The following is a 13,252-nucleotide window of genomic DNA, read 5'->3' on the forward strand; positions in this document are numbered from 1 at the left end:
CTAAAGACCAGTGAAGATTGGGCATCAACATTTGCTGGAAATGGAAAAGAATGTACAGCATCACTTTTATTTCACCCTTGTATTATCTCATAAATGTCTAGTAGTATTGGGTTGCCTGCTGAAAAATAGCAAGAACTATTTACTTACAAAAAATGAACAGACTCAGCAGCAATACTAAGCTTTGGAGCAGAATGTACTAAAAGAACTTACATGGGTACTAAAAGAATTTGTAGATGTAATTTCTGAGCCTCTGTCCATTATTTTTGACAATTCTTGGAGGACAAGTGAAGTGCCAGAAGACTGGAGGTGGGGAAATTTTGTCCCCATCTTCAAGAAGGGGAAAAAGGAGGATCCAGGCAACTACTGACCTGTCAGCTTTACATTTATAGCTGGCAAAAATTTAAAACAAATAATCAAACAGTTGGTCCTTGAGCAGCTAGAGCAGATGGCTTTCTCAAGAACAAGTAATGTCAGACTAACCTTATCTTTATGCCAATAAAAGGTTACTGACTGACTGACCGACCTTATCTCTCTTGTTGAGAAAGTTACTACCTTGCTAGATCACTGGAATTCTGTGGACATAGTTTACCTTGATTTCAGTAAGGCTTTTGATAAGGTTCCTCATGATATTCTTGTTGACAAGTTGGTAAAGTGCAGTATGGATCCACTTACTGTTAGTTAGATCGAGAACACCCAAAGGTTCATCATCTTCTTGGAAAAGTGTGATGAATGGAGCACCTCAAGGATCTGTCCTGTGTTGTTCAACATATTCATAAATGTTTTGGATGAAGGAACAAAGGGGGCGATTATTTATTTTCCTGATGATACTAAACTGGGAGGGGTAGCAAACACACCAGAAGATGGAATCAGAAGACAGGATTGTCATGATAGGCTGGAAAACTGGGCTAAAATGAATATCAATAGTAATAAATGTTAAGCTCTGCATTTAGGTAGGAAAAATCATATGCATCACTATAGGATGGGTGAGACTTGTCTTGGCCGTCATATGTCTGAAAAAGATCTGGGGGTCTTAGTAGGCCAGACACTGAACATGAGTCAGCAGCGTGTAAGGGATGTGCCAGCGTTCGTCTCTTGTGGCCCTTCCTTGCATACCCAGGAAATTGCTGATCGCCACTGTGGGATGGCTGGTGAATTTCCTCTAGGCCAGGCTGGATTTTGGAGATTTTTGGTGGAGGGTGGATCATTTGGGCATGAAATTGGGGTGAGTGTGGATGGGCAGGTAGTTGTGAATTCCTGCACTGTGCAGGGTGTTGGACTAGAAGACCCTAGAGGTCCCTTTGAATTCTATGATTCTGTGATGCTTCGACCTGCTACCTGTGGCTCCTCCCCAGTGTGGATAAGGTCATTGCTGTGAGGTTCATGGATAGCAGATGGTTCCCATCTTAAAACAGCCACTTCAGAAGATCCTGGAGGGTGGGTAAGTGGTGAGGCTCCCTGTGCTGTGGGATAGAAGTAGATGTCTCCAACAGCCCCTTCTCCTTTTGAGAACCAGCTTGGTGTAGTGGTTAAGAGCAGTGGTCTCTAATCTCTAATCAGGAGAACCAGGTATGATTCCCTATTCCTCCTCCACATGTAGCCAGCTGGGTGACCTTGGGCCAGTCACAGTTCTCTCAGGGCTCTGTCAGCCTCAGCTACCTCACAGGGTGGCTGTTGTAGGGAGAGGAAGGGAAGGTGCTTTGAGACTCCTTTGGGTAGAGAAAAGTGGAGTACAAAAAACCCAGCTCTTTTCTGCAGTCTCTGTGCTCTCTTCTCAGGACTGGAGAACTACTGGAAGGAGAGCAATCAGGCTGCAGAGAAGACGGAATGAAGCCATTGCAGCAGCCACCCACCCGAGGAAAGAGCAAGCCACATAGTGGGATGGTGGAATTTGGATTCCTGTTTCTGCACAGTCAGGTAGTTCTCCTCCTCAGGGTCACCTTGACAGCCTCATTCTCTCCCCCAACCTGCTAGGCTGAGGAGAATGATGGCCAAGAAGGGATCTCTTCCCCTCCCAGATGCCCCATGAGCAGAGTGGTGAGAAGAGATCATTCTCCAGCGTTCCATAGGAGGCTGGTCATTTCCAGTCCCTTGCCCCAACAGTGCAGTGTGATGCAGAATCACTCCTGTCCAAACCGATGGGTTATCATGCTACAGAACAGGCAATGCCAAGCCTGTCGGACCTTGGAAGCTAAGCAGGGTGAGCCTGGCTAGCACTTGGAAGGGTGACCCCCAAGGAAAACCAGAGTCACGATGTGCGGACAAACCTCTCTAGCCTGGCTGCCAGGCAATCTTTGGATCTCCGGGCTACATAACACACGTGCCACAGCTGTGCTTCCCTCTGTACCAGCCTTTTCCGACTTTTGACCTTGTAAGTCCTGCAGAAATATTTTTCAGGCTTCTAGGTACCAGGAAGTGATGTCAGCTGGCCACCCCCCCCCCTGCCATCCCCCCTCTGGGATGTGAGAGGAGCCTTGGGTGGCAAGTGTTTAAATGGCCAGGGCCCATTTGCTTCCCATCTGGGCCCATCACGGCCACTTTGGAAGGGGACAGATCAACCTGCCTAAATAAGGGTAGAATTTTATTTTTTTTTAAAAAATCCTCTTTGCTTGGAGCCACAAAGAACAGGCACCAGGGGGGAAGAAGCTCTCCCCAGCTGCCGTTCTGAAAACCCCCTTTATGTGGTACCACTGAGGGATCCTTATTTATTTATTTATTTATTTTGTATTTTATACCGCCCTTCCCTATGGCTCTGGGTGGTTTACATAAAACATTTTTGAACATTCACATAGAACACTATCAAAATCAATATAACAGTATAACAATAACAACAACACATCAACTGGAACAATTAGAACAGCACTTCAACAGTAACTTGACAATCCCTCAGTAGGTTCTGTCCCTCAGTCTGGGGGCACCTGTAGGTGTTTTGGGTCAGTCGGCCCCACCAAATGCCTGGTGGAAGAGCTCCCTTTTGCAGGCCCTGCGGAATTGTGGAAGTTCCGGCAGGGCCCTGATCTCTTCGGGGAGCTCATTCCACCAGGTGGGGGCCAGGACCGAGAAGGCTGTGGCCCTTGTTGAGGCCTGACGTGCCTCTTTAGGCCGGGGATCCATAGCCAGTTGGAGGTGGCGGAGCGTAGAGCTCTTTTAGGGGTATAGGCAGGGAGGCAGCCTCTCAGATACACTGGGCCCAGACCGCATATGGCCATAAAGGTGATTACCAAAACCTTAAGCTTAATCCGGAATTCAACTGGGAGCCAACCGAGTTCTTGGAGTACTGGCGGGATATGAGACCTCCATGATGTCTTAGTGAGAATCCTGGCCGCGGCATTCTGCACCAGTTGTAGTTTCCGGATCAAGAATAAGGGTAGGCCTGCATAGAGCGAGTTGCAGAAGTCCATGTTCCTGGCGGAGTGAATCGCTAGGAGCTGCACACCGTCCAGGGTGGGCAGGCGCGCTTCCTCCCATGGTCCCTTCCTACCCAATCACAGGACCTCCGTCTTTGCAGGATTGAGCTTCAGACGACTCTGCTTGATCCATTTTGTCACTGCTTCCAGGCATCTGGCTAAAGATTCGGGGGGGGGGGGAGTCAGGGCAGTCATCCATCAGGAGGAAGAGCTGGGTGGCATCTGCGTTTGGTGGCAACCCAGCCCAAACCTCCCCATCAGCTGAGCAAGAGGGCGCATGAAGATATTAGGATAGGAGAGAGGACTGCTCCTTGTGGGACTCCACATGTGAGCTGGTGACAGCTAGATGCTCTCTCTCTTATTGCTACCCTCTGTCCGCGACCCTGGAGGAAGGAGATCAGCCATTTGAGGGCTGTCCTCCGTATCCCAGCATCGGCAAGGCCAGCTCACAAGTGTCAAACGCTGCCGACAGGTCTAATAGTATCAGCAGCACTGACCCACCTTAGTCCAGTTGGTGGCGGAGGTCATCCGTCAGGGCGTCTAGTGCTGTCTCCACCCCATGGCCAGACCGGAAGCCAGACTGAAATGGGTCAAGGGCTGAAGTTTCTTCCAGGAATGCTGATATTTGGCCCGCAGCAGCCCTTTCCGTTACCATAGGGTACCTTGGTACCATGGCGCTGTACAGTGCAATCCCGATAGTGCTGAAACTGTTCTCGGTGTTCTCTCCACTTAACCCTCCTCCCCTCCTCAGTCGTGGGCCCGGTTTGCCCAGTCTGCCCTCTTAACGAAGGTGCCTCGAAGACTCCGACCGGTGCTTTCGCCTGGGGAAGGAGGCGGCACAGACGAGCATCTGTTCCTCGTCGAGCTCGTGGGATCTCGGAGGGACTCGAACGGAGGACCCCACCCCGCCACCCCCACTCGCCCCCCCCCCTCCGAGGCCGAGAGGTGCCGAGGTCACGAGCGAAGCTTGGCGCCCAGGCAGGAAGGGCAGAGGGCGCTGGACTCCCAAGGGGATGCAGTCCGCTGCCTGGGACCGAGGCCGAAGAGCGTTTCCAAGCAGGCGTAAAGGCCGACACCTCGGAGGTGGACCTCGGGACGGGCCTGCCCGCGGACTCCTCTCTGTCGTCCCTTTCACACTTGCCCGGACGAAAGGAGACGTCCCGGGTGGCAAATCCGGGCTAGAGCTCAGGCTTCCCTCCTTCCCCTGATAGCACCTACGGCCTCCTCGCGAGGCAGCCTTGCCGAAGCACTTTGATTGCCCGGATTAGGGGGATCCGTGGAAAGAACCCCAATTCTGTGGATTGCCTTGGCTGGACCTGAGACCACTCCCGCTGTCCCCGTGTCCCTTGGGAATCAGGAATGGCCATTGGACAGATGCTTTTGAGACATTGAGTGACCACCCCCAATTTTAAAAGAATGCTACAAGTATTAATTGGGGGGGGGCAGCGATCGGGAAACCCTTCTAAATATTTTGTGTGTTCTCCTCCCTGTCCCCCTCCCCTTCGGCTATACGCCCTGACCTGGATAGGCCAGGCACGCCCCATCTGGTCAGAGCTCAGCAGGGTCAGCCTTGGTTAGTGGGATGGGAGACCCCCGATGAACACGAGGGTCGTGAGGCGGAGGCAGGCAATGGTAAACCCCCTCTGAACGTCCCTTGTGAGCTGCCCGACAATCCTACGCTCGTCGGCTCTCCTGGTGACACTGCCAGAACCAACTCTGAAAGTTGCGAGGTCACACGGGTAGGGCCGCCCGCCCACCCACAGAAACAGAGTGGAGTCCCCTGGCGCCTCCGGGACCAACGAGAGTCCTGCGGGATGAACTTCCCAGAGCCCACGCTCCGCTCGACAGGTGTGAAAGGGAGCTTGGACTCAGGAAAGCTTTTGCGCCGAACCTCTTCTCGGTCCCTGACCAGCGCGGCTTCCCTCTTAAGCCACCGTCCAAAAGACTCTCTGGTCCCCTAATCCTAGCAGCGGGTTTGGGATCGGAAAAGAAAAATGAGTCTTGAGGTGTGCCCTTTTCAACCAACGCCACATCAGACACGTAGAGTTTAACGTGCACTAACGGTTATTTCTTTTAATCAGGATGAGGCGGGGCAAGAATTTACACCAGAGTCTGCACTTACTTTGTTTATTCCATTGTCAATCCTGTTGAATTCAGATCGCTTTGGACTCGGGTCTTTCCCCCCCCCCCCCATTGAAACAGGAAAGTCTTCTGCACGTGGTTAGAGAGGCTCAGAAGAGGGGGGGAGGCAAATGGAGACTCTTTCTTTGTTTTCTTGAAGGGGGGAGAGGATCCAAGAAGTCAGAGGAGGGAGAAGAAAATCCTTTCTTTTCTTGAAGGGGGGGGTGGGTAAGAGGATCGAAGAAGGCAGGAAAAAAATCCAAGACCAACAGAAGTTGGGAGAAATTAGGGGCTTCTCCTAAGAGGAAGAGTAGTTTTTATAACCCGCTTTTCTCTCCCCGAAGGAATCCCACAGCGGCTTACAATTGCCCACCGCCTCCCTTTCACCCTTGTGAGGCAGGTGGGATTGATAGAGCCTCGAGAGAACTGTCACTGGCCCAAGGTCACCCGGTCGCTTGCATGTGGAGATGGAGTGGGGAAAGCCAGCTGTCCAGCTTCGAGGCTTCACCAGGAGACTGCGCTGGCTCTGCGGGAAAGTGGAACTTCAAGAGGCAGGGGGGCACGCAGCGCTGCCACTGGCTGCGCTCTGCTCTGCCCCCCTCCGCCTGCCTGCCTGCCTGCCTGCCTGGAGGGACGGCCCTGCGCTTGCAGCCTTGAAAGGCGAAGGGGAAACGTTAGGACAGCGCTAATGGCCATGAGCCGGCAGGGAGACCGAAGTCAAGGGCCGCCAAGACACTCCTCCGAAGGGAACGGGACGTTTGCCAAGACGCTCTCCCGAAGACTGCCACTGAGAGCCTCCCGTTGCCTGCCCCAAAACAGGCTGCCAGCAGTGGGGAGCGGGAAGGAATGACCCTGGCCTGTCCGTCTAGGAGAGTGTGGCCAGGTCGCCCCTGGCCAAGGCAGGGGAATGAGGGTAGGTAGGGTTGCCAGACCCAGGTTGGGAAGCCAGACCCAGGTTGGGGATGGAGCCTGGGGCGGACAGGGACCTAGCTGTCCAGCCTCCAGAGCATCCATTTCCTCCAGGGGAACGGATCTTAGTGGTCTGGAGAAGAGCTGTCATTCCTGGGGATCCCCAGGTCCCACCTGGAGGCTGGCATCCCTAGACAGGGAGCTACTGAGGGTCCTGGCTCACTCGCTTGCAAGGCAGCGGCAGGCTCCGTTTTGCCCGCACTTCCCTGCTTTCTGCCTCGACGCAGCTCCATCCTAAACCGAGCCACAGCCTTCTGTTGAAGTTGGTGGGCTCAGGAAGGGCATGAGCGCGAAAGCCAATCGGTCCAGGAACACAGTTCGGACTCCTCTGTGCTCCTTTGTGCAAACCAGCAACCCAATGGAAAGCAGTTCTCGGAAGCAAGCCCAGCCCTGGGAACGGCTTTACTTGGTAAGCGGCCAGTTCTCGAAATGTGAATCACCTCCAGTTCCGGACACCGCATCTTCCCAAAGGGCCGAGTAGCACCCCCTTTTCATCAGAAGGGCGCTTTCCCGGCGTTTCTGATTGGAAGGGCGCGGAGGAGGGGAGAGTTACAAGCCCCCTCTAAGCACCGAGGGTTCCTCTGAACCTTCCCAGGACCTTTAGCCCTCCCGCTTGGGAGTTTGGCACAGGGCCCCAAGGTATGGCGAGCAGCTGCAGAAGGCAGTCTGGAAACAAAGGTCTTCAACGGATTCAGCCCCCAGCCCTGTCTCTGTTCACACGAGAGCTTTACTGTGTCGAGACGCCTGGCGGCCCACCTCGCCTGGCACGCGTCGCTCGGCCCTTCCCCGCGTCGTTTATCAGCCCTTGGCTCCCGTTTCTCTCCTGCTGTGTGTTCTCAGGCGCCTTCTCCAGGCCCTGTCCCTGGGCGGCCGCTTTCAGTGCCTGCCCTGTAGGAACATCCTCGGGGCCAAAAGAGGGCTCAAGAAAGCCGAGAGCCGGGGCGACGAGACTCCCTCCGGACAGTTGCCTGCCTTTCCCTTTTTGCAAGCAGCGCCAGCCAGAGAGCGACGGCCTTTCTTCTCAAAAAGAACTGGCTGTCTCGACGACTGCCCCCCCCCCTAAAAGACAGACCCCGCTTTCTCGGGCGGAGGCCCGGGGCCTGTCGCGTGTCTTCCTCTAGGTTAGAGGGGAGTAGTCCTGATCCTAATCAAGCCCTGCGGAATTCATTTCTGTCGCCATCCAAAGAACCCGGTCCCGCCTTACTCTTGCGTTAGGGGTGAGTCGGGGTCAGAGTTCATTAACTTAAATTTTGACGGCTTTGCAATCCCGAACTGTTGGACGATCCAACAGGTCGATCAGTCGCAGTTTCCCCAGCGTGGGGCAAGGTGCGCTTTCACTAGAAAAAAAAACCAAAAACAACACCCGGCAGCCACACAAACTTTTATTGAGTTCTTTTCTCCTCTTTGGCTGGGGGCGCTGAAGGGCTCAGCTCCTCTCACCATCCTAAAGCAGAGGCCGGCCCACTGGCAGAGGGACCCGTTTCCCTCCTCTTCTCGTCAATTACACCCACCTCTGTTGCGGGCGGGATACGGGGGAAATGCACACCTGAGATCTCAGGTCAGGGCATGGAGACGCTGGCCAAGGTATTCCAGGAGGGTGCGGGATTTGGGCTCAGACTGCGGACCCGAGCAGCTATCCCACCCGGCCTGCTTTTCCTGGGCCCCCTGGGCGGCTCCTTGGCCGGGGCCGTCTTCAGCCCGGCGGTTTCCCTTCCCTGGGGCTCCCTTTCCCCTCTCCTCTTGCCAGTCCACGCACGCCTGCGCACAGGGTGCTGCCGATCCCATCACTGGCTTGTAAGATGAGTGAAGAAGCCGGGGTGGAAGCGGGCGGGGGGGGGGGGGGTGTGGAGAGGGAAGCTTTGTCATTGAAAATAGCTCACTTTGACAGTCGCTAGCCAGACAGACAGCCCCGACTCGATGTCAGGGGCTGCCTACCTGCCAGGTGCGCCACGATGATGGGCTTGGACGCCAAGCAGCCGTTCGGCATGCACCCTGCCCTGCAGGAAGCCAAGTATTCCAGCCTGCACTCTGGCTCGGAGGCGATGCGTCGCGTGTGCCTGCCGGCCCCGCAGGTATGTAGATGAAGCATAATGACTGCTTTAAGGCACGGGTGGATTTTTTTTTTTTTTTGACAGGCCCCGGCTTAATGTTTTTTTCATGTCACACCAGAACAATCGCGTCGGCCTGGCCCTCGCTCTCCCTCGCCCCCCCCTCCTTCCCACGCTCAGATCCACACGTCTGTTCGAGCAAAGCATCTTCTGCCTTCGTATTAATTTTTATGACCTGAGCTTTGAGGAAGACTCTCTGTGCTGGCGCGAGGGAGAGGGAGGGGGGGGAGAAAATGTTTTTGAATCCTGACTTGACAGTATTCCCCACTGACTCCGCTCTGCCGGTTCTCGCTTGCAGCTCCAGGGCAATATATTTGGAAGCTTTGATGAGAGCCTGCTGGCCCGGGCTGAAGCTCTGGCGGCTGTGGACCTCGTCTCCCACGGCAAGAGCCACCCGTTCAAGCCCGACGCCACTTACCATACCATGAGCAGCGTCCCCTGCACGTCTACCTCCTCGCCCTCCGTGCCCATCCCGGCCAGCCCCGCGCACCACCATCACCCCCACCATCACCCGCACCATCACCCGCACCACCCGCACGCCCCGCCTCACCCGCACGCCGTGGCGCACCAAGGCCTCGACGGCGACCTGCTGGACCACCTCTCGCCCGCCGCGCTGATGGGAGGCCCTGAGCACGGCGCCGTCCTGGCCGCGCCGCTCCACGCTCACGTCCACCCCCACCTGGGCGCCGCCATGGGCCACCTGCACCAAGCCATGGCCAGCATGGGCCCGCCGCCGCCCCCGCCGCCGCCGCCCCCCGCTTCGGCCGGCGTGGCAGCAGCGGCGGCGGCGGCGGCGGCGGCGCACAACGGCCTGGCCTCGTGCCTCGGCGACGTGGAGTCGGACCCGCGGGAGCTGGAGGCCTTCGCCGAGCGCTTCAAGCAGCGGCGCATCAAGCTGGGCGTCACGCAGGCCGACGTGGGCGCGGCGCTGGCCAACCTCAAGATCCCCGGCGTGGGCTCGCTGAGCCAGAGCACCATCTGCCGCTTCGAGTCGCTCACGCTGTCGCACAACAACATGATCGCCCTCAAGCCCGTGCTGCAAGCGTGGCTGGAGGAGGCCGAGGCCGCCTGCCGCGAGAGGAACGCCAAGCCCGAGCTCTTCAGCGGCGCCGAGCGCAAACGCAAGCGCACCTCCATCGCCGCGCCCGAGAAGCGCTCCCTCGAAGCCTACTTCGCCATCCAGCCGCGGCCCTCGTCCGAGAAGATCGCCGCCATCGCCGAGAAGCTCGACCTCAAGAAGAACGTCGTGCGCGTCTGGTTCTGCAACCAGCGGCAGAAGCAGAAGCGCATGAAGTACTCGGCGGGCCACTGAGCCGGCAGCACCGGCCGCCTCCGGACAGCTCCGCGCCGGTCTCCCTCCCCACGCGCCAGGGAGGGCCGCCAGCGCCGGCCCGGACAGCCCCGCCGGCCCCGTCTCGCTTGCCACCGGCCGCGGGAGCATTGCTCTGGCCGCCCTCGACGGGGACTTTCCTGGGTGTTCTCGGCTGCCTGGAAAGGACGTTAGGTCCCCCCCCCCCCGCCCTCGCCCGCCTCCCCTCGGCCTCGGCCTCGGCCTCCTGGCTGCCGGTTCCCTTCCCACCCGAGCGCGCGTCTTCTTGCGAACTGGCCCGTCCCCGGACGCTTTCCGCTTTGGCTGGAAGAGGTGGCCCTGGAGAGGTACTACTGGGGGGCGGGGGAGGGGTTCAAAGACAGGGTGGTGGTGGTGGTTTTTTTAAGGCAATAAGAAACTCAAGGACACGGGCGGCTTGGAGGGGAAATGGACCCTAGGAGAGAACCAAGAGTTTTTCAAAGGCCTGACTTTTATTTAAAAAAAAGAGAGGCTATTTTCAGAAAATGCATTCCTCCAGTGGAAGTCAAGTTTGGGGGTTGAGTTGACCTCTCACCTTTCCTTCGTCTGGTCATTTGCATGCGATCTGGGAGCTGTAGGTCCTTTTTATACTTGGCTGCTTTCATAAAAAGAAGGGGGGGGGAAGCTATATTTTTTAACTGTGTGAAATCCCCGGGCTGGTCGTGGGATGTCTCTTCACACACACACATATCTCCAGGTCTTTTTTATTTTATTTTTTGGGGAGGCAGGAAAGACGTCTACTTAAAATTCGCCATTCAGAACTGCATTCTGTTCGCGCACCAGAAGACTGTCACGTCAGTCCTTGACACGTGTACAGGGAAACGTCTGGTTGATTTACGAGGGACTTCATTCAAGAGTTTTCAGAACCCAGACAGCAAAACTTTCCTTGGGTTTGGTGAGTCAGATTCACGCCCATGCAAACCCGAAATGGGAGTTTTAAGAGGCTGACTCATCTAGGTCGAATTTGCTTTAAATCCAAGAACTTTCATTGGTCTTGTGAAACCAGAGAGTTTGTCACTGGACTTCCGAAGGAGTTTGCATTTCTGTCTGCCACCGACATACATCGCCTTGTGCTCCAATCTCATCTGAGGGCAGCCACAAGGAAGAGGAATCATTAAAATAAAATCTGTCAGTCTCTGTTCGTTTTTGTTTTCCTTAAAACCTACCTCCACGCTCAGTGATAGGGAAAGGGTTCTTCTTCGCAAACTGCTTGATTCTGCGTTTGCAGTAACTTCGCCCTGTTCCGGCTTCCCTCCCGCCGAAGACTTCATGTTTGGCTCCCATCCTTTGGTGCACCTGCGTCAACTGCTGATCTAACCCGTTTGTTAGCCGTGCTTCTCTTCTCTCCCAACCTGCTTCTCAAATAAAATGCTTTATTTTTCAACCAGAATGAGAGTCACCCCCCCCCAAAAAAAACTCTGCTGTTTGGAGTTTGGGGGGATTAAACTGAAAAATATCTGAAATATGAGCCAAACAAGCCCTTTAGAAAGTTTTGTACTTGAAAGAAACTGAAACTAGTAATTTCCCTCCCTGTGCTGTTGTCGATTTAGTGGGCAAGCCATTCTGTCGAGTGTTACTCATTATTTACGTATTCCTGTACATAATACCATTAAGTTCGAATCAGAGCTTTCCTCCTAGCAAATCAAGTCTTTTAATACTATATTTGTTGTGTGTGTTGTTTGCCACTGTAGTAGTGTTTGCACTTGTAAGTGTACGATCAAGGAGAAGAAACATTGACTAATGTTTGCCAGATCCTTAAAAGTTCTTATGAAGGAAGTTTACTAATGGCTAGAACATAAGAAGCTAAGCTGACTTTCCCCGGCACAAAACTTTAGCTAAGTTTTTTCTCACCATGAGACAGATCGAACTTCATTCTCTGAAGTTTCATTAAGGAAACTGGAGAACTAGAAACAACGCTAGGCAGGGTTCATTTAGAATTCTGTTTAAAAAGCAAAAGAGACCTCTTATTTATGAATCCCGGAAGCACCCTAAACGATTAAAAATTAATGATGGAAGCCCATTGATCTTCTGTACACCTCGCCTTCCTGCTTCAATGAATATCCAACCACAAAAATTGGGAGTAGGGACGCCTCATTTTTTAAAACTCATACTTTTGACTTCATGAAAGGAATCATTGGGGGGGGGAACCCCCAGAACTCCAGCATATTCATATATCCTAGTTTGATCCCATTTTGCATGGAGCCCCAACGATTCCCCCCAATCAAATGTCCTTTAATAATAAATGCCCTTATGTCATTACATTATATTGTGGGTTCTGAAATTTTAAAATAAGGTTGATGCAATATTAATTGGACAACATGGTATAAAAAGGGCAGAAAGCAACTCTGCTCGCCTCCTTTCTTCACTGGCCGCTAGGAAGTCAAGGCATACTCGTGAATGGCTTAGAATTTTTTTAAAAGAAAAATCCAGGTAAGAGATATTTAAAGATTTGTGTCAACTATTTTTCTGTTAACTTCACCTGCTGTAGATTTCTGTAGACTTTCCCTTTAATATATAGGCTGCAGATCTAATCTAAACCAAGGAAGATATTTTGTTACTTCTAGTTACTTTCTCTTTACCTCTCCACCAGTTACGTTTGGTTTAACAACTGGCTATTTTGCCAACCCAAGATTAACAAGAAAAACTCTTGTTTTCACATTCCTTTTATTACAAACAGCGCAGATGGCATTCCTATAAGACATCTTATATAAGTCAGGTTCCATAAGGATCAAACAAGGGTTTTCAGACAAGACTGGAAGGAGTATCTTTTACTGTCAGCATGTTTTGTTTTTTTCTTAGTACAGGATGCCGGAAATTTAAAAAAAAAAAAAAAACTTCCCCAAGCTCGAACAGAATCCCTTTGCTGAAACTATTTTGCTTTCCAAAAGTTGACGTTCTCTCTTTCAGAAATTGGACAGCTCCCCCTCCTTCTCATTTTAGAATCTGACATCTTTTCCCACAGAATTTTTCCAATTCCATTCCCCTCCCTGTCCTTTTTTCCTTATACTCTTTCTTTTTTCAGAAGCTCCTGTTTTATTTATCACATGATGAGGTTGGGCTGTGCTAGCTTATCGCTCGTTTCTGATGGGCATTGCCGCGTAGAGCCAGGCGCTGTACTGAAGCAAGGCAAAGAACCCAGAACTGATCTGGAGACCGATGACGGGAACTTTCCCCGCGAAAGCGGAAAAGAAAAAGAAGGGGGAGTGGACTGCATAGCTTATGTTTCCCACTGTTATGTCTGGATTTTGTTTCGTCGAACGTCTCCCTTCATACCCGTGATTCAGGGCACATTTACTCGAGCG

At 53.3% G+C, this 13,252-nt stretch overlaps 1 protein-coding gene across 1 annotated transcript; it reads left to right on the plus strand.

Moving 5' to 3' along the window:
• The first annotated feature begins 8,409 nt into the window (after window positions 1-8,409).
• Window positions 8,410-10,026, plus strand: POU4F3 (POU class 4 homeobox 3). The gene is made up of 2 exons (XM_077326975.1): window positions 8,410-8,566; window positions 8,901-10,026. The coding sequence occupies exons 1-2, from the start codon at window positions 8,447-8,449 to the stop codon at window positions 9,912-9,914; spliced, it is 1,134 nt and encodes a 377-aa protein (XP_077183090.1). The 5' UTR covers window positions 8,410-8,446; the 3' UTR covers window positions 9,915-10,026.
• The last annotated feature ends 3,226 nt before the right edge of the window (window positions 10,027-13,252 follow it).

Source organism: Paroedura picta, chromosome 3 (assembly GCF_049243985.1).
Source record: "Paroedura picta isolate Pp20150507F chromosome 3, Ppicta_v3.0, whole genome shotgun sequence".
NCBI lineage: Eukaryota > Metazoa > Chordata > Lepidosauria > Squamata > Gekkonidae > Paroedura > Paroedura picta.

Coding starts and splice junctions, on each gene's coding strand:
- POU4F3 (XM_077326975.1), top strand. CDS start 8,447: ATGATGGGCTTGGACGCCAAGCAGCCGTTCGGCATGCACCCTGCCCTG. Junction 8,567..8,900: donor TGTGCCTGCCGGCCCCGCAG/GTATGTAGATGA, acceptor TCTCGCTTGCAG/CTCCAGGGCAATATATTTGG.